The 19,151-nt window shown below is 34.8% G+C and overlaps 1 protein-coding gene across 1 annotated transcript in view; it reads left to right on the plus strand.

The window, feature by feature from the left end:
* Window positions 1-681: 681 nt before the first annotated feature.
* The window catches only part of LOC148948207 (G kinase-anchoring protein 1-A-like), a 38,181-nt gene continuing 19,711 nt past the window's right edge, over window positions 682-19,151 (plus strand). The window contains exons 1-2 of the mRNA XM_089093824.1: window positions 682-806; window positions 8,355-8,493. Coding sequence (XP_088949950.1) covers window positions 784-806; window positions 8,355-8,493 — 162 coding nt within the window. The 5' untranslated portion in view covers window positions 682-783. The remainder of the gene's footprint in view (window positions 807-8,354; window positions 8,494-19,151) is intronic.

Below are 19,151 nucleotides of genomic sequence, written 5' to 3' on the forward strand. Positions count from 1 at the left end.
TGACGTTAAGGTTTTTGTAAAGGCAGCAGAAAATTTTATGTGAATCAGTAATGGTAAACCCATTACGTCTCAAGACTGACGTTAAGGTTTTTGCAAAGGCAGAAGAAAATTTTGTGTAAAAATGACATAGTCTTATGTTTTGGAGCCAAATGACATAAAAGGACAAAAAACTGACACATTTAAAAATTTGCGACATAAAACGGAGACATTTTGTAAATTTATGACATAAATTATATTTTTTTAGAATCCTTGCTTTGCCAGAGGATTGTGTTCACAGTAAGGGATTTACATGTTTATATAGATTCATGCTTTTACACTAAGTCATTTTGTACGAATGTTTTATGTGGATTTTTTTTCATTTTCATTATATTTGATGTTAATTGGACGATGCGACAGAGATTTACAAAGTGTCTCTTGGTCAATCACACAACTGGTAAAAAATATAATCTCGAGTTTTTAGGATTTCAAGATGGACACATTTTAGCTAAAAATGGACAGATTTTTTGATGCTCAGGGGGACACACGTTGAGCGAAAAGTTGGCATTATTGGTACGGTGTCTTAAGTGAAAGTACGTAAATATGAACCGCATTTTATTGCACTACTATTAAAGTTCACAATAAAAGACTTTCTAAGAATTTCTATTTGCCTTAAATTTTGTATCCGTGTTGCTTTCTCACAGTTTTTATATTCATATTATTCACATACAATCCAAAATATTTGAACTAGAACAAACCCTTTTCAGAATTCAGATATTGGTCACTTTTGCCGAATTAAATAATAAAATGTCCAAGGCTAGTTTGTCAAGGTATAAAAATAAATTTCAAACTTTTTTTGGTAAAATTCTAGATGATGGACTTTCTTCTGCATTGAAAAGTAACCTAACTGAGGGATATAAATGTTTCCAGAACTTAAACTGTGTATTGGGAAGGACTTCTGAAGTAGGCTAGGCCTATGTATTTTACAACTGCCAATTATAAGAATGTAGGGGTTAAATTTTAATTCCCCAGGATGGGAGTTTATTTTCTTTGTTTTTTCAATAAAAATAGCCTATCAAAAACGTTATAAAATCCTGAAAACTACTTTGAAAAATACTTATACATTGGCAGTTGTAATTTTATTTTATTTCCTAGTAAAATTTTATTTTATATACTAAAATTTTATTTTATTTTAGTAATTGTATTTTATTTCTAAAAGCACTTCACTTTACAGACTTCCTGAAGAAGACTACTGAATGATTTCAAGGCTACAGTGTTCATGTCTTCTTGACAATGATGGACAAAGAGATTTGATGGTGCCCCTGGAGTCACTTAATCTGCCACACCTTTTTCTCAGCTCACTCTTAATGGACTAATGGCTTCCCCAAAGCAGCCATTGATGGCAAACCTTTGCAAACCCAATCCTTATGTCATTATTGCAATGGTAGGCTAGCTGCAACATAGTAAAGAATAATCTTTCAGCCTTAGTAACCAAAAAGAAAAAAAAATGGTTTAAAAAATATGTGCAAAAAAATGCTCAACTAAAAGAAATCCAGGAGTGATAACTTATTCACTTTTCACTCAACATTAATTTGAAAAGTCTTAAGTTCTTTTTGAATTGATTAAAACTTTTTTCATTGTAGGCTAATGACTTTTTAAGAGCCTCTATTCTTTGCTTGCTAGAAAAGGTCCAGCAAGCATTTGCTTTTATTTTCCTGCAAGATTCCATTGTTCTTCTTCACTCTTTTTTTCTAGCTCTCTCTGGTTTTCAAGATAACTTTTTAACTTGAAACAACACACTTGTTGTTTTGGTTGATGATTGGGAGAGTGCTTTACTTCTGAAGAAAGTAGTCTGCCCATCTCCTACTTGCTTTGATACTTTTTCCAAAAGATGTTTAAATAAAAGACTTGAACTCAAACTTCATAGTTGAGGCCCAGATCATTATGCCATGAGGTATTATATAAGTATAGCAATCTAATATGGAAGATCCTGCCCTTCTACAAATTAATCTTTGACTGCTTGGTCAATGGGCTGAGGCTTGGCTTCTTGAATTCATTGTTGGCAAGTGTCATATCATTCACTTTTGCAAACTGAATCCTTGTCACTCTTATTTTTTCTTAGGTTGCCCCATTGGTAAAGTTCTATGAAATCATATTATTGAGTTAGGACAAAAGTGAATACACCATTTGATGCCTTTTTTTATGCTGATTAAGAATATAATAATCATTTCTATTGGAATTGAATTTCAGCCCCCCCCCTATATAGTCCAAATAAGGTTTAGGTTAGGTATATATAGGGGGGGCTGAAACTCCCTTCCGATAGAAATGATTATTATATTCATTATCAGCATAAAAAAAGGCATCAAATGGTGTATTCACTTTATTTCTAACTCAATAATATGATTTTGTAGAACTTTACTGCCCCATTCTCCTCTGTAAATAATGAGCAAAATCTTGGTGTCACTATTGACAAAGAAATAAAATTCAACACTCATGCTAAAAGGTCTGCTGTTGGTGCTAGTTCAACTATGGGACTGATTAAGCATACTCTTTCCACTTGTTCACCTAAAGTTATCAGTCTTCTATATAAGGGACTTGTGCATCCTAAGCTTGAAGTTAGAATGTCTCTTGCCTCCCTGTCTTTTGAAAAATACATAACAGTTCTTGAAGATGTGCTCCCAAAATTATATCTGGCATGTGGGAGCTTTCCTACCCTGCAAGACTATCAAAGCTGAATCTCCCTACACTTGTTTACAGGAGAAATAGAGTGGAAGCCATAGTTAATGAAGGCTAATACTTTCCCAGCATTATTCCCTGCTGTTGGTCCCAACTCAAGAACTAGAGGTCATCACCTCAAACTTGTCAAGCAGTCTATCATGTCTAGAGTCTGCACTTAATTCTTTTCATCACAAATTGTCAACAGTTAGACCAAACTGTCTGAAGAAACAGTTACTGCTGATTTTGTTGATGTTGTCAAATGAAGGCTGGATGCTGAGTGGTCCTCCAGAGAGTATAAACTCAATTGGGATGCTATCAGGGCCATCATGAATGGGGGGGAGGTCACTTGGTAGAAAAAAAAAAACAGTAAAATCATGGCACTTTGCACTGCAATTTTTCTGATGCTGCTAAAATTTTTGTTCAGTTTGATAAAGACTGCAACAATACTGACATGTCATCTACAGAAATTTTGAAATTGATTGGTAAACATGGCAGTTTTACTGACTCCTGCCATGATTTTACAGATGACACCACAACTTTCTATTTGGTTAAATAATCAGCATTAAAATAGTGACAGGATATATACCAAAATCTAAATCTTGGTTGGTAAATACAGTGGTTTTACCAACTTTTTACCATTTAAGTAAGTATTGTAAGATTTATAAAAGTTGTTTTCAGAATTTTATAGCATTTCCTGCCAAAAAAGGGGTTTTCCAAAATTGAGGGGAGAGTGGAGAGGTGCCAAAAAATCTTCAAAATCTCCCCTTTTCCATCCATGACCTAAATGCTCTCCAAAAAAAATAAAAAAGCTTTGTAGGCTACAGTATTCTAAAAGTGAAACTTAGGTAAACATTTAGTGACTGGCCACTTCTAAAGAAACATGTTAATGAAATAAAAATGGAATCATTTCAATCTTTATTTTATGCTCTTTCAGAATATCATGGTTGCCTCTGACAATGCAGCCCTCCTCCCTGATGGTCCTAGATGCTGGCCTAGGCTAGCACTAAGTTATATATTCTTGACCTGGTGAAAACCTGTTTATTTAAGTGATTACAATTGAATTGTTGAAAAAATCAAACAGTTGGTCATAACAAACTGTAAGTAAGGAGTGACCTGCCTCAATAGTAACCAAAACTCTTAAAAAGAGAATTTTGATACCAATAGATATATCAAAAGAATCAGATTTTTATGCTAATTTCAAATATATAAGTTTCATTAAGCTTAGTTTTACCCATCAAAGGCTATAAGCCTGAGAAAATGCGCCTTATTTTTGAAAAAAACAGGGAAACACCCCTTAAAAGTCACAGAATCTTAATGGAAATCACATTATCAGATTCAGCATACCAGAGAACCCTCAAGCTCCTATCTGCAAAAATATGGAGTTTTGTATATTCTTTTTTTGCCAGAAGAAAGATCACATAGGCATGTTTATTTATTTGGTGATTGCAACAGCCCAGTGGTCCTAGAATATCAGAGGAGGGCTCATTGGAACAGAAATTAAAAGTTATAAATTCCCTTTTTAAGTGACCAAAAAGATTAGAGGGTATCTGGGCCCCTCCCATGTAAATCTTTTTCCCCAAAATGATTTGATCAAAGTCTTGAGATGTCATTTTGTTCAGTATAGTTGAAAGATAAATAATTGTGTCTTTAGGTGTAAAATGACCCCCACAGTCTGTGGGGAGAGGCCTATAAGTTATGAAATTTGCACATTGTTTATGTATAGCATTTTTTATTGTGAAGTATACAGCTATTTTTTTGGGGGGGGGATTGGGGTGGATTTCTGTGGGGAAAATCTTAATTGGGGAGGGAAATATCTAGGGAGTGAATATTCTAGGGTAAATGCTACACTGGGGGGGGCTCTGAATGACCCACTTTCTCTCAGCTTTAATGGTCCAGCAAATATTTCTTGTTGTTCACAGTTAAAGTGTTTGTCAACATTTGGCCATTTCAAAGTAAATCTACTAGTTTAATCCTCCTTAAAAATTATTAGTTTTGACCATCCTTGTTTGGAGAGTCCAGAATTCTTGAAATATGTATGTCCTAATTAAGATTATTAGAAGTTTGTGGGACCAAGGATTTTAACATGTTTCATTATCATTTTGGGTGGGATAGGGTCTAACATAACAGGAGTAGATTTTAAGAAATTTATTGTCATTATATTTGACTTATGGGAATTTACCTTCATGTGTAAATTCTTAGCTTTATCCAAAACATGGGTAGGATTTTGATGGGGTCATTTTTGATAGTTCTATGACATACTTCAAGGATCAACAGGTCATTCACATATTAACATCTTTGAGGGAATCTTACCAAATCAATACTCCATATAAAAGTGGTCCTAGCAGGGTTCCTTGAGGAATTCCATGCTAACTAGGGAGGGTTCAGAGAGAATATTTTGTATTTTACAGCTTGGGATTTATTTGAAAGAAAACACATATAAAATTTACTAAAAGAGGGTTTACTTCAACTTTATTCAGTGATAAATGAATTAGGGTGTTGGGATCAACCAAGTCAAATGCTTAAAAATATGAATATAGCATGAGGCCAGGCAGCAGTTTCTCAGATGATGGAAAAATCCAGCATCTAGCATCAAATCAGTAAAACTACAATTAAAAGAAAACTTTGGTACTTAGGCTATTTAGAATCCAATAAACATACAAGAAGAACCACATATAGAATGTCAAAGATCCTAATGAAAAACAGGTTTCTGCTGCCTAGTGTGGTATTGCTCACTCTGTGAAAGATATTTAAACTTTAGTTTTTGGGGTTAAAGGGGCAAAAAAAGGTACCTAGGTTAGGTTATATATTTAATATATGCTATGTTTTTCCCCCACCCCCCTAATGTGAAAATATATAGCCCAAATTTGTTTCTGAACTATTATATTTTCATTTTATTTTGTTTTACTTCACTAGCATTAATAAAACTTCACTTCTCATGTGTTTATCAGATTCTAAATAAGTACCAAACCTTTTTTTAAATGTTTTTTTCATGTGAAACATTATTACAAATAATAATCATCAAAATCTCTCGTTGTTTAGAAAGTACCTGTAAATTTGACAACTATGTTTTTGTCAGAGGACCCTTGAATTTTGACACCATTTGTTTCTCATCTGTTTTAAATGTTAAGTGAAGTTTTGACAATCACCTATATTTTGACAGGGCTGGTTGCTGTCTCAATAATTTTGGCAAGGTTACTACAAGATATTCTCAAAAGAAATGAATCTCATAATAGAAGCCAATATCTACATTTGAATTTGGCTGAAGGAACATTTTTAGTTGATCTGGTATTCCACTTCATCAGAGAAGAATTTTCAACACTTGGAATATGGTTTTGTCAATATAATATTAGCTGCCATTTTAACTTAATTTTATCAAGAAATAGTCAGCATTGCTACATTTTAGAGAAGTTCAGATATATCTTGATGTATTTGTGCTGACCCCAACTTTTTTTGCAAAAAAAATAACCAAGTAATGACAGTTTGAACATTACATAGCTGAAAAACTGTTGGGGGTTCATTTTGTGTTGAAAACAGGAAACTAACTGAATTGAATATTCTTTTCTTATCTGGGTGTATCAGATATGTGAAATGTCCAACAATGGCTTCAAGAGATGGTGTTCCAAGTCATGACTAAGAAGAGTTATCCTGTTTTGAAGGAAAATTTTGACAGTGGTTCCAAAATTGCATTGTCGAATCATCTATGCCTTTACCCTATTATTAAGAAAGAGCATAAGATGAAGAATTTGGTGGTACTACTTTTGGTAAAATTCTAGTTTATGAGATGTTTTCTATCTTGTAAAGTAGTTACTTTAGATGAATAAAACTCAGGAATGCATCCAGAGCATTAATGATCTCCCAGAAAGATATTTTAAGCACCTACCTCTGCTCTCCCCTCCTTCCAGAAGGCTGCTGCTGAGGGCCCAGAGGGCTGATGACCTTTAAAAAAAGTTTTTTTACAAAAGTGAAACCCTGTGAATAGATATTCTGTTCAAAGAATACACAAGAAAGTTGTTATTAGCCTCTGAAATAATATGATCTATTGTAATAACAGTATTTTTATTATTAAAACTTTTAGAAAATGGAAAATGAATGGAAAACTAAAAAATAAGGTAAAATGTATTTTGTCATAAATCAGATAGGTATAGACCTGTCATATATACAATCTTCTAATGTTTAGAAGTAAGGAAAGGGGACATAGTAGCTTGGTAATACCATCCTAAGTATATTTTTACCTGAATTCATTCCTGAAAGCTTCATTCAAAATCACTGTTTTAATATATTCTTTAAATTTAGGGAAAAATCCTTGATATAGCTTAAGATTCTACTGAAATAACAGTTGTTGTTTTTTTAAGTTTTAAGAAAATGGAAAACTGAAAATTAAGTTTTTTTTTTTTTTTTTTTTTTTTTTTTTTTTTTTTTTTTTTTAGGATTAGACCTGTCATGTATGCACTCTTCTAATCTCTAGAAACAAGAAAAGGGTAAACATAGTAACTTAGCATTACCTCCCCAGGTAGGCTATATTTTAGCCCCTGGATTCACTCCTGAAAGTTTCATTTATACTCAAGTTATGATTGATACCTTAAATTTAGGGAAAAATCCTTTATATGGCTTAAAATTTTACTGAAATAACTGGCTTTTTTATTAAGTTCTGAGCAAATGAAAAATGAATAGGAAACTGAAAATTAAGGTAAAGTATTTTTTTCAGAATTCAGATACATTATGTATGTATAAGGTAGGTCAGAATTCATGCTTGTTGTGTCTGCACCCTTCTAAACTCTATTAATCCTTGGTTCACTCCTTGGTTCATTCCTGAAAATTTGAATACATTTTCTGGTAAATTTTGACTGTTCTAGACTTTTAAGCTAGAATCATGGTGAACACACCATATAATACATTTTTTTATGTTCTTTTTAAATATATCAATTACTTTTATTGCAATTACATTGCTTCTCTTCAAAAATCATTAGAATTGTGTTTAAAACCTAGAGTCAGATTGAAACCAAAATTAAGTAAAAATATAGCTAAGACATGTTAAACAAGATTAAGTTTACAAAGTTAAGACAGGTATAAACAGGTCAGTTAAGTTTTATTATAGGACTGAAGCAGAAATAGGAAGAGAAGAAGGGTAGGCTACTACCAACTGATAAGATGAAAAAAAGAAGAAGTATACCATTAGATTCTCCATTCTTTGCTCCTGCCAAAATACAAATACCAAATTGCTGCTATCTCAGTTTTATTTCCAGCCCCCCTCTCTTAATTGTGTCAGGTATAACCCTAGGCTATATGCAAAGTCTGGCAGGGTTGTTTTTCCATTGTATTTTGTGCTTATGTCTCATCAGTAGTTGGTTCATAATGCCATATGTAGCTAGTTTCTTTTTTTGCCTCTTCACAATTGGCAAGTGTACAGGTAAACAAAATAGCAAGACTAGGCGTTTGTTTTGTTAAAATGACTGCAAAATGTGTGGAACGCATTTGCCAAGCTGAAATTTATGCATTTGTTTTAGCTTAGATCTCACCTTAAATTTACCTTAAATCGCATGTCCAGCGAGATAAAGTGGTGTTGAGCCTCCTGTAGAAATCTTGCTGCTTGTGGTGTATTCTTATGATTTTTTTCACATGCAGTACAGAATTTTAAGTATTAGTTTAAAATTTCTTTGTAGGTTTTCTGCTCTTGCTCTGGAGAGTAGTGATGAGGAGAATGCTAATCATGATAGACAAGCAAAGAAGACAACAAGCAAGACAAACCAAGGGAGCAAGAAGAAATCTACTGCTGAACAGAAAAAGCGTGAAAAGGCTGAGGTATAGCATTTTAAATTGTATTTTCTTTTCTAACTATATTAATGGTGAAAATTAATGTTTAACAACATTTCTGTTGACCAGGGAGGGGGTTAAAGTAGAATCTCTCTTCTCCAAGACTGGTCTGAGAGATCCTGCTTCTCAAAAGCTTGCCTAAATGACCACTTTTATAAAAATTCAAGACAGTTGGGCACAAGAATCTGCTTTTTTGCAATTTCTACCCCCCCCCCCCCTTAGAAAATCATCTGACACGTTTCTTAAGTCAGGCCTAAGTGCAAATATCAAGGAAGTAAAAGGTAAGAAAGGTGAAAAACTTCAGACTTGACAGTTCATACCAGTGATGCTGATCTCTTTTGTGGTCCTTCAGACAGGAAGTGCAGAGAAGGGTTGGGGATAAACAGGAAGTACAAGTGCAGGAATTGTTTTTCAAGGATAAAGAACCTCTTGTAGCCAATTTACCAGTTGTGCACACATTTTCCAAGATTCAAAATCTACATTGTAAAGATTTAGGAAGACTTTTTTTTAGAATATGCATAGTAGATAACTCTATCAATTAAAGCTTGCTTTACCATAAGCATACTTCAAAACTCATCTAGCATGCTATTAGCTGCTGAAGCCTTATTATTTTTCACTCCTTCTAGAACCATCTGTTACTCCTCCCTCCAAAATAAACCTCCCTGTTGTTTTTTTTTCTGAATGACTTCTTACAATGTTGTCAAGGTTTAAAACATTCTCAGGATGTTTTTCAATATCCCTTTAAGACTTTTTTTTTTTACCACAAACAGAGATAAATATTTAATTGGGACGAGTCTAGGCAGACTACTTCCTCTCTATTTCTTCATATGCCAGTATAATGAATTACTATAATGCTGGCAGGTTACATTTTCAAGATCCTTGGCAATTTTGTCCACGACGTTCCTTTTGCATCTCCTTAATTTGAACTTCAATGTCTTCTATGCTTCCCTCTTATTCTTGTTGGATCTGTCACCAAAAAAATTCATGGAAAACTCCTTCTCTCTTCTCCCAACCCTAAAGTATTCTTACTAATATTCATGGATGGGATCCCAACTTTGCTTTCCAAGACAATATCTGCTACTTTGCCAACTATCTCCCAAAAATATTCCACCCATCTTCTACATTGTGAAATTCTAATCTCTCGAATTTCATATCTAACTGTTCTTGGAAAGTTCTTTTTGAATTCTCATACTGATGTCTGTCAATATCTTAACTACCTGGAAAGTAGTAACTCTTCCTAATTCTAGCTTTGAATTAACTCTAGAGACGGTTAGATGATGATCTTTACTTTTAACGTCAAAAACAGCACTCTTGTTTGCTCTAGTGTCCTGTATTAATCCTGCCGGTCTTCAGTTTAAATTAACATAATCAATAGGATTGGCCCTCTTGTGAATACCATGTATACTCTTGGACCATTTTTATGACCAAATTCTGTATTGTTTATTACCAGATTATTGTACCTCTAAATTTGTAGCAGTCTCCTACTATTGCTATTTTTTTTTCCCTATAGCAAATTTACCTTAGCTAAGATGTTTACCTAAGCTACTTCGTACCAACCTGGGTATATGGGCGTAATTTCAGCATTTTGATGGATCGGGGCAGGCAAGAGGGGATGTACATCCAGGGGTCTCAGGTATCAAATGGTAAAAATCAAACGTGGCGTGGGCCTGCTGCAAGTCTTAATAACACATTTTTCTTCTATCAGTAACAAAGAAAAGTTAGTATTTAGCAAAGATGCTACTCAATGAATTTCAGAAACATTCACCACATAATAAACAATACACACATCAAACAAACATAAAATCTAGTGCTGGTGCTTGGCGTTTGGTAAAGCTGTCAGCAGTGAGTTGCTTCAGATAACTGTAGATTAGTATTGACTAGCTTTTGGGCTGGTGAAGGTGGATTTCGCACGTTTTCGGCCTTGTTCTGCCAGCTTCGACGCTAATGTTTTCAGTGCCTATCTTCCCTCTTCTTTCCCCAGACTATGCGTCTAGCACAGGAGGCTCAATCTCGTAGTCGAACCAAAAGCTATTGCAACAGCCCCATGCATCATGTCATTAAGTTGCTTGTGATTTTGAATGCACTTTGACTCTTTCTGATTAAGTGTATTGCCATACTAAATTTAGAACCATAAATTTACCAATATAATAAATTTAGAACCACTTACTTACTGTATCTAGTTTATTGAAATGTTATTCAATTTTCTTATCAAATTATTTGCTAGGGGGTGCTTTGAACCAATTAACCTATAGTACGAGCCACCCCTGGAACTAAGAATTACCCACAAGTACTGAAGTTTTATCAGAACTTTTATAAACCAATGTAGGTTTCTTTGTTTACGTTAAAACATATGGATCCACTGTTAGTTTTGGTTAACCTAAAGGACTTGCCAGTGACGGATCCAGGGGGGAGGGGGCGTGCATCACCCCTAACATAGTCTAAAGTAGTATAATCTACTTAATTAACGCAAGTTTGCGTTAAATAAACTTGCTCCTACGCAAGCATTGGATCAACCTATTTTGCCCCCCCTCCAAAAAAATCCTGGATCCGCCCCTGGGACTTGCTAACAATTTAGACAGTAAAGAAAGATTTTTGCTTTTATATTTTCTGTTTGTTAATGAGGAGCTTATGCCCCGATGAGTAACTTTTTAAAATATATTTTTCTTTGTTTCCTTTCGCATATTGCATTCAATTAAATAAATAACAATAATATCAGTGGGCGATTGTTTAAGCAGAAAAGAATATTCATGTTAGCTTTTTCATTAAAAATTGCATTCAAATTAATAAATAACATTAATATCCGTAGGTGACATTAAAGCAAAAGAAAAAATACGGGTTAAGTCTAAATATTTATTACAGATTCCTATAATATACTGTAACATAATATTGTAACATATATCCTGTGATATTTCAAAACTGCAGATATGTATGCACAGTACAAAAAAATAATGTGATGATTATGTGTATTGTTGCCTTGTGCAGAAAATAGCTAGAGCAAGCAAGAAGAGCCGTATTGGTACCAGCCGGCCTATAGGCCTTAAATTGCTGGGAATAGGCAGCTTGATCACTTCTACTTCTCACAAGTCAATCAAGGTATCTATTATGGTATGAAATGTATTATTTTTGTTGTATTATGTATTATTTGCAGTGTATGTGTAATGTTTTAGCGTACTATGAATGTGAAAATGTGCACCTGGAAGCCAAAAGGACCCAGTTTGGGATTCTAGTTGCGTTTTTATGAAGTAGAAGAAGAAACTGAACTTACAATACTCGCTTAATCAAAGCAATTTGCATTCAACAGCAACAGCAACACTTTAAGAAATTTATAAATAAATTTCTTGTGAATTATTCTCTCGATTTATCAGTAGTTGTACCGAACCAATCGTGCTCAAAATCCTCCTCAGGGCCATATTGTGGTGTTTCTTTTGTGGATGGTGAAGTTTTCCCCATAGTAGAGTGCAGACAGTCTGGTATCATAGTACTATCCTTTCCTGTTTAGCTTAAAGCTTATTCCAATAGGCAATGCAAAGAACTCCCCCTAAAAAAAGTCCCCCCGGATCCCACCCCAAATACTAAAGAAATTGATCCATTTTTGCCCCATCTTGGCTGGTCAAGCACTCTATCACAAAGCTCACACGAAAGCTCAAATTCTGAGAATAGGACAATGATCAGTGTTGGAGCTAATATCACAATTGATGATAATGGGTTTCAAGAGGTAGGAGCTCCAAAAAAAGGAAAAAATATCTCCAATCAAAAGTATTTCCCCTCCCCCAGCCCAAGATACCCCTTCCCAAAACTTAGGAATTTACCTCAAAATTTCTCCTAATACCCCATTTGAAATAACAAAAATTACTACAATAAGGGTTGCAATTTTCAAAATGTTAAAATCAATGTTTTCTCTTAACATTCACCGTGATGGATCCTTGCTAATAGCTGTCCAAGATCAAAAATCAGCAGATATAATATTAAATCTAAAATCTCTTCTGAACACCCCAATTAATTCATCTAAATGGAACCCAAAACAATCCCCTACAAAAATAGTAGTATATAATGTTCCCCTAGAAATACCAATTCAGGAGTTAAAAGAAGGGCTCTCAGATAGGGCTGTTAACACAATCCCTGTAGAAGATGTCACTCAACTAGGTAAACTCAACTCAAATGGATTAAAAACAAGTAGATCTTTCTTATTTACACTTAAGGAAAAAATTAATATCCCAGAAAAGTTATTCCTATTTAGGCAAATCAAACCGCACAAGGAATACAAGCCAAAGCCTATCCAGTGTCAGAAGTGTCTCTAACTGGGACACACAACAAACAAATGCAGTGAAATTTTCCAAGCCTGTAGTAATTGTAAAGGCTCCCATCCTAAAGAGTTGACAACTTGCAACAACACTCAGCCTACATGTATCAATTGTAAAGGCCCACATGAATCTACCAATAAATCTTAATGCCCTGCATATAAGAAAAGAGCACTAACACTCCAAATAGCAACAGAGAAGGTCATTCTATTCCCTTTTACAGCTATGGAAGCAAATACTGTCCAACCACACCAAATAAATCCTATAATGAAATCAAATAAAACTCCCAAGTCAAAAACTCCCAAAGCATCAAGTACCCCTTACAAAACATCATCCCTTAAGCCCCCTAGCTCACATCTCTGTCAGAATGAATCACCAAGCCAACAAGCCTCCTCGTCTAGTGAGATGAGGTCGGCCTGGCACCCTCTCCCAAGAAGAAACAAACCAGAAACACTACCAGGAATTAATCCCTTAACTGACAAACAGGATGCACAACTAAACATGCAATCCCCAAATATATGCTTATTCATTCTAAACTGTAATGCGATTCAGGCCATGAATATACATCAACTACAGAAAACAAAAATCATTGCAGAATTGGCAAAAATCTACATCCCTGATCATATGCTCATTCAAGCAAAAAAAGATCTTGCTTTACTATTAACAAAGCTGAACATTGATACACAGTCATATGAAAAATAAATCAACAGCACAACACATATCAATACTCCAGTGGAACGTAAGATCACTCACAGAAAATAAGTTAAATGAACTAATATCTTTTATGAATAATAATTCAATCAATATTGCTTGCCTCCAGGAAACTCATTTAACCCAAAATCAACAAATTATGTCTCTGGGATATACTATCCTGAGAAAGGATAGATCATCAGAGAGAAAAGGAGGTGGAGTAACTTTATTAATTAATAATAAAATAAAATTAAGTTGCATCAACTTTCCTGAGTCTTAAAATGATGTTGATGCAATTGGTATCATTGTTTGGCTGAATAATACAAAACTTATATATTAAGCTTTTATAACCCTACTGGTCAAACTACAGATGCCATGGATTTCTTCAGCCATATAAATAATTCTAATATGTTGAAAAATATCATTATTTGTGGAGACTTGAATGCCCACAGCCTTTTGTGGGGGAATAAATCAGCAAATAAAGCTGGTAAGTTCATTGAACGTATGACTTCAAATAATGATGAATTAGCTGTTGCTACCCCTCCAAACCTGAATACATATTTCAACCCCAAAAGTGTCAGTTTTTCTACAATTGACCTACAAATTGTGCCTTTAAATATTTTGAATAAAATGTATATAAATAAAATTGGTAGTCTATGTACTGACCACTTTGCCGTAGTTTGCTCCCTAAACGAACCTGCTGAAACCCTATCGCATGCCTCCAAATATATCAACACTAAAGCAAATTGGCCTATGTTCCGAAATAAGCTAAATGATGAAATTACAAGTTTCACCCAAAATTCATGCATTTCAAACGCAACAGCTGACACACTTGCTGAACTTTTGGCATCTTTACTAATAAATACAGCTAATCATGCTATCCCCCGGACAACACCCGGGAAAACCTTCCCTAAACATATTCCCAAAGCATGGTGGACGAATGAGTGCCAACATAAACGAAGAACTAAAAAGGCCGCATAGGAGAACATTCTTAAAAAAACCATCACCTACTACATATTTAAAAAAATTACAAGCAGAATCTAATCTAAAAAGGACCATAATAAATGCTAAATATAACTACTGGAATAATTTTGCAAATAATCTCCAGAGAAAAACATGGGCCAATTAGACATAAAGTCATAAGCCACATCTGTGGGAAAAAGACTTCCCCCAACCCACTCCTGTATGAGCTTATACATAATAATACCCATTATGACAATGATAATGAAAAAGCTAAGCTATTTGCCACTCTTTTTGTTAATAAGCTAACATCAAATAATTGTAGCAAAATGCCCCCAATTCCTATGAACCCAAGGTACCAACCTCGCCCAGGATCCGAGTATATAACCAGCCTATTTTCCATCCAAGAAATGAATAATGCAATACATCATATTAGGAACAAGCCTAACAGCAGCTATGACAATATACACCCTACATGGATAAAGAATCTCGCCTCTTCATAAAAACAGGAACTTCTAAATTGTTATAATCATGCTTGGGCTTCATCTATGTTCCCCACTATCTGGAAATGTTCGTCCCTCCTACCAATCCTAAAGAAAAATAAACCCAAAAATAACCCTGAGTCTTATAGGCCCATAATGATTACTCCTGTGATGGGGAAAGTAATGGAGAAAATGATATATTACCGACTCCTCTGGTTTGTTGAAACAAATAACATGATCCCTCACACTCAAACTGGCTGCAGGAAACACCATTCCTCAACAGATGCTTTCGTATTGTTAACAAATGCAATAAATGAATCATTCTCAAAAAATAATGTCCTAGTTGCAGCTTTCCTAGATTTTGAAGGGGCATAGGACAATGTGAACCACCAGATCCTTTTAATTAAACTTGCAAACCTTGGACTACCCCCCAAGCTAGTATCTTTTATAAAATCTTTCATAGAATCAAGAAATTTCATTGTTTGTATAGTTTCAGCTTCTTCACTCCTAAATACAATAACTAAAGACCTTCCACAGGGATCAGCTACCAGCTACCTCCTCTTTGCCATGTATCTCTGGGACATGAACCTCCCCCACACGAATCTACAATATGCTGATGATCTGGTACTATGGTCATCTGGCAACACCTTTGAGATTGCACAGTCAAAGCTGCAAAAGTCACTTTTCCAATTTGAAAAATTTTGTCAACATTCAGATTTACCCATTGCACCTACCAAGTCAAAAATAATCCAATTTCACCGAAAGCGAAACTATGTTAATGCAAAACTAACTCTAAATAAAACAACTATTCCAGAAGATAATCATATTAATTACCTAGGTCTCATGCTTGACCAAAAACTTAATTTCCACCTCCACATTTCAAACACAATAAAAAAATGCTATAGAAAAACAATTATACTAAAAAGACTTCTTTCCATACTCTGGGGATGTAAGGAGACAACCTTACTGCAGTTTTATAAATCACACATAAGACCCCATATTGACTATGGGCTCATCGTCTATGGTGCATGTGCAAAGACCCAAATGCAAAAAATTTAAACAATACAAAATGATATAATACGTCTCATATTTGGTCTTAGGAAACCCACAAGCACTAAGTTTCTGCCTATGGAGAGCGGATTAACAACAATAAGGGAGAGACGTAGCTTTAAAACATCTTACAAAACTCGAATCAAATAGCTCACACACCCTACAAAATTTGTTGAGAAATCCAGCCATGTATAGAGGGGTTGCAAATGAGTATACCAACATTCAGAAGAAGTTTCCTGTACCCCCAAAGTCTATTGCACCTACTTTCCCCAAATCCCCTTCATGAAATTGGTCAATCCCCATAATAAGTACTGATTTCTCAAAGTGGACTAAAGATTTAACCCCCATTGCTTGTGTCCAGAAGAAATTCGCTGAACTTAATACAATTACTTATAAAAACCATTTCCAAATCTTTGTTGATGGGTCCAAAATGAATGAGAAGGTAGCAAGTAGTGCCTTTCGTCCTCTCCTGAAAATTGCAATGGGCGAGAAATTGTATAATAATGTATCTATAATATCTGCAGAGTTAAATGCCATAATCATGGCATTAGAACACCTTTTGGAAAATAAACCTTTGATTTCTATTTCAAATAATATTATAGTTTATTCTGACTCTTTATCAAGCCTTGAGTTGCTGTCTTCAGCTCCTCAGTATAAGTTAGATATTGACACTTATGATTGTATTAGTAATATAGATAATCTTGCTTCAAGTGGCATAAGAGCTTATCTTCAGTATATTCCTGGCGACTCAGGCATAAGTGGTAATCATCAGATTGATGAAATAGCAAAAAATGCTATAAATATTGACCTGCCAAGTGGGAGACCAATCCCCATTACAGATATTTACCGATGGAGACGATCAGATATTATGTTTAATAGAAATATTCCTACCCTTTCCCCCTTTTCCAACAAGGATTTTTCTAAAAGTTATCATATAATTTATTTGGTACAAATAAACTAAACTTTCTTGCATTCTTGTACAAGTTTCCAAATTAAAGTGGTCCATTTCTCTTGTCCCCTTTTTGTGGGTATTGTAATATGAATAATGAAACAATTGACCACTGCCTATTTGAATGTAATATGCTGACGTCTGCACAGCATACCTTGCATTGTAAACTGTGCTTCAAACACCACAAAATCTCACTATCAACCAAGAGTCTAGCCGACTATACCTGCACACAGAGCACAGAAATCGATATGTATCATCTTATATTTGAACTCCTTGAGTCGAAAGATCTACTGAAAGATATCTGAGAAAATCTAATAAATAAGAGACAACCAAGCCAGTAGCTCTGTAGCCCACAGAGTGAAGCAAAAGGAAAAGGGCTAAATAGTATCAACTGAAAAGCCCTGCTGTGAAATAGAAGAAGAGAAGAAGCTTAATCCTGCAATAGAAAATCATCGTTTCGACAGCGTTTAAACACACTTGTTACAAAAAGTGTAGTTGTCACCTTTTGTAGTCGTTCCGGCAAATTCTCGGCGGCCGGTGTGGATCTACTATCATTTTAAGTTTATTCAATTAATTACAATTTTTCCAGATCATTGTGGGGAGGGGGGGGGGGGGCAACTGCCTCCCCGCCCATCCCGTTTTTATTAGTCTGAGAGATGAGCTTCTGAGACTCCTAACATGTCTAGTTTATAACGCCTGAATTTGTCTGTCAAAATGCCAATACGATAGTCTTGCGAGCTTTTGGCAGGAATTTATATTTTATTTGAATTTTCTCACCTAGCTGCTAAGATATTTTGCCGATAGTTTAGACGAAGTAGACCCTTGCACTGAGCCTGGAAAAGCTGAAAAAAAACTTGAAAAACCTTGAAAAAATTCTAGAGTAATGTAAAGCAAATACTAAGCGTATGCTAGTCTTTTGTTTAATTGATTGTTTTTACTTTAATTTTTTGATTTCATGTATAATTCTCGGAAATGTATGTTGCATTTTAACCAAATATTTTGGAGCTCCATATTGCTGCTGATTTCATACAACTTGTTCCGTTTGAAAATTTTTCATCAAATTTCCAAGAAAAATTTACAAACAGAAAGCAAATCTGATTTTTTTTTTACAAAAACTCAAAAGAATCCACTTGTGTCTATTTTGCATTAATCTTTGCTACAAAAAGTAAAGCCCAATTAAATTGACAAGTTTCTATGTATTTTTTTTTGTCTTTTACAGAGGCATAATCCAGATGCAAAGGCAGGAACTTTTGAGAAGGGGGGGGGTGCCCCCTCGTAGTTTTTAAAAATGTGTTTGAATATTAGAAAAAGCCATTTCAGCTAAGATACAATCTTTTGGGTCATATTGTATTTTTGGGTGCCCTTCCTGAAGCTTATTTAGTCGTATTTCTTCTCTTTTTACACAATATTTTGCTAGTTAGTTACTTGAAAAATATTCTTGCATATATGTTTGAACAGTCCTAGCCGAGTGGTTAGCGCGCGGGGCTTGAAATTTTTTATCTTTGAGGACGGGGGTTCAAGTCCTGTTGTCACTGGTTATTTAGTTTGGAGCGAGGGTCAGGGGTGTGACTCTTTAAGCTCAGCCAAGAGTCAACCAGCTCTAAATGGGTACCTGAAGAAATCTGGGGGGAAAACACGGGAAGCGTCGGATGATTTGCCCCCAACCACGCACTGCACTCCCAGCCGAAGGCAGAAAATTAGAAGATCGGTACCAGCGCTACGCAGACCATTGGTCAGCATGCAAAAAAGGTTAAGTTTTTTATGTATGGTCGAAGTCTCAGCTAGTAAACATGTTTAAAAGAGTATTATTGAATGAGTGAATTTACCCCCCCCCCCGCTTTTAATACATCGGTACTGCATTGCCGTACGCGAAAAGAAAACAAAAGAAGAAGAAGGAAAAGGAAAGAAAGCCAAACTTATTCCCTACAAAAATTCACTAAAAATGTTATGAGCACACAGTGACTTCACAGAGCATAGTCACTAATTCTTTTATCTTGATAAAATGACAATTTCTGACCCTTAATTACAATTTAACATTAACTATTTTGCTCTAAACGCTGTCATAGAATGATTTTCAGTTTTTTCGCATGTATCGCAGGTTTGTCCCTTTGGTTACCAGAAATCCCTCTGCCATTAGGTCTAATAGACATAAACGGTTGCCATTATGTCTGATTTTAATGTATTGTTGACCAAAATCCATATTTAAGCACTATGTTT

This window comes from Artemia sp. Qi Xiang Cuo, chromosome 9 (assembly GCF_049724085.1).
Source record: "Artemia sp. Qi Xiang Cuo chromosome 9, ASM4972408v1, whole genome shotgun sequence".
In the NCBI taxonomy this organism is placed as follows: Eukaryota; Metazoa; Arthropoda; class Branchiopoda; order Anostraca; family Artemiidae; genus Artemia; species Artemia sp. Qi Xiang Cuo.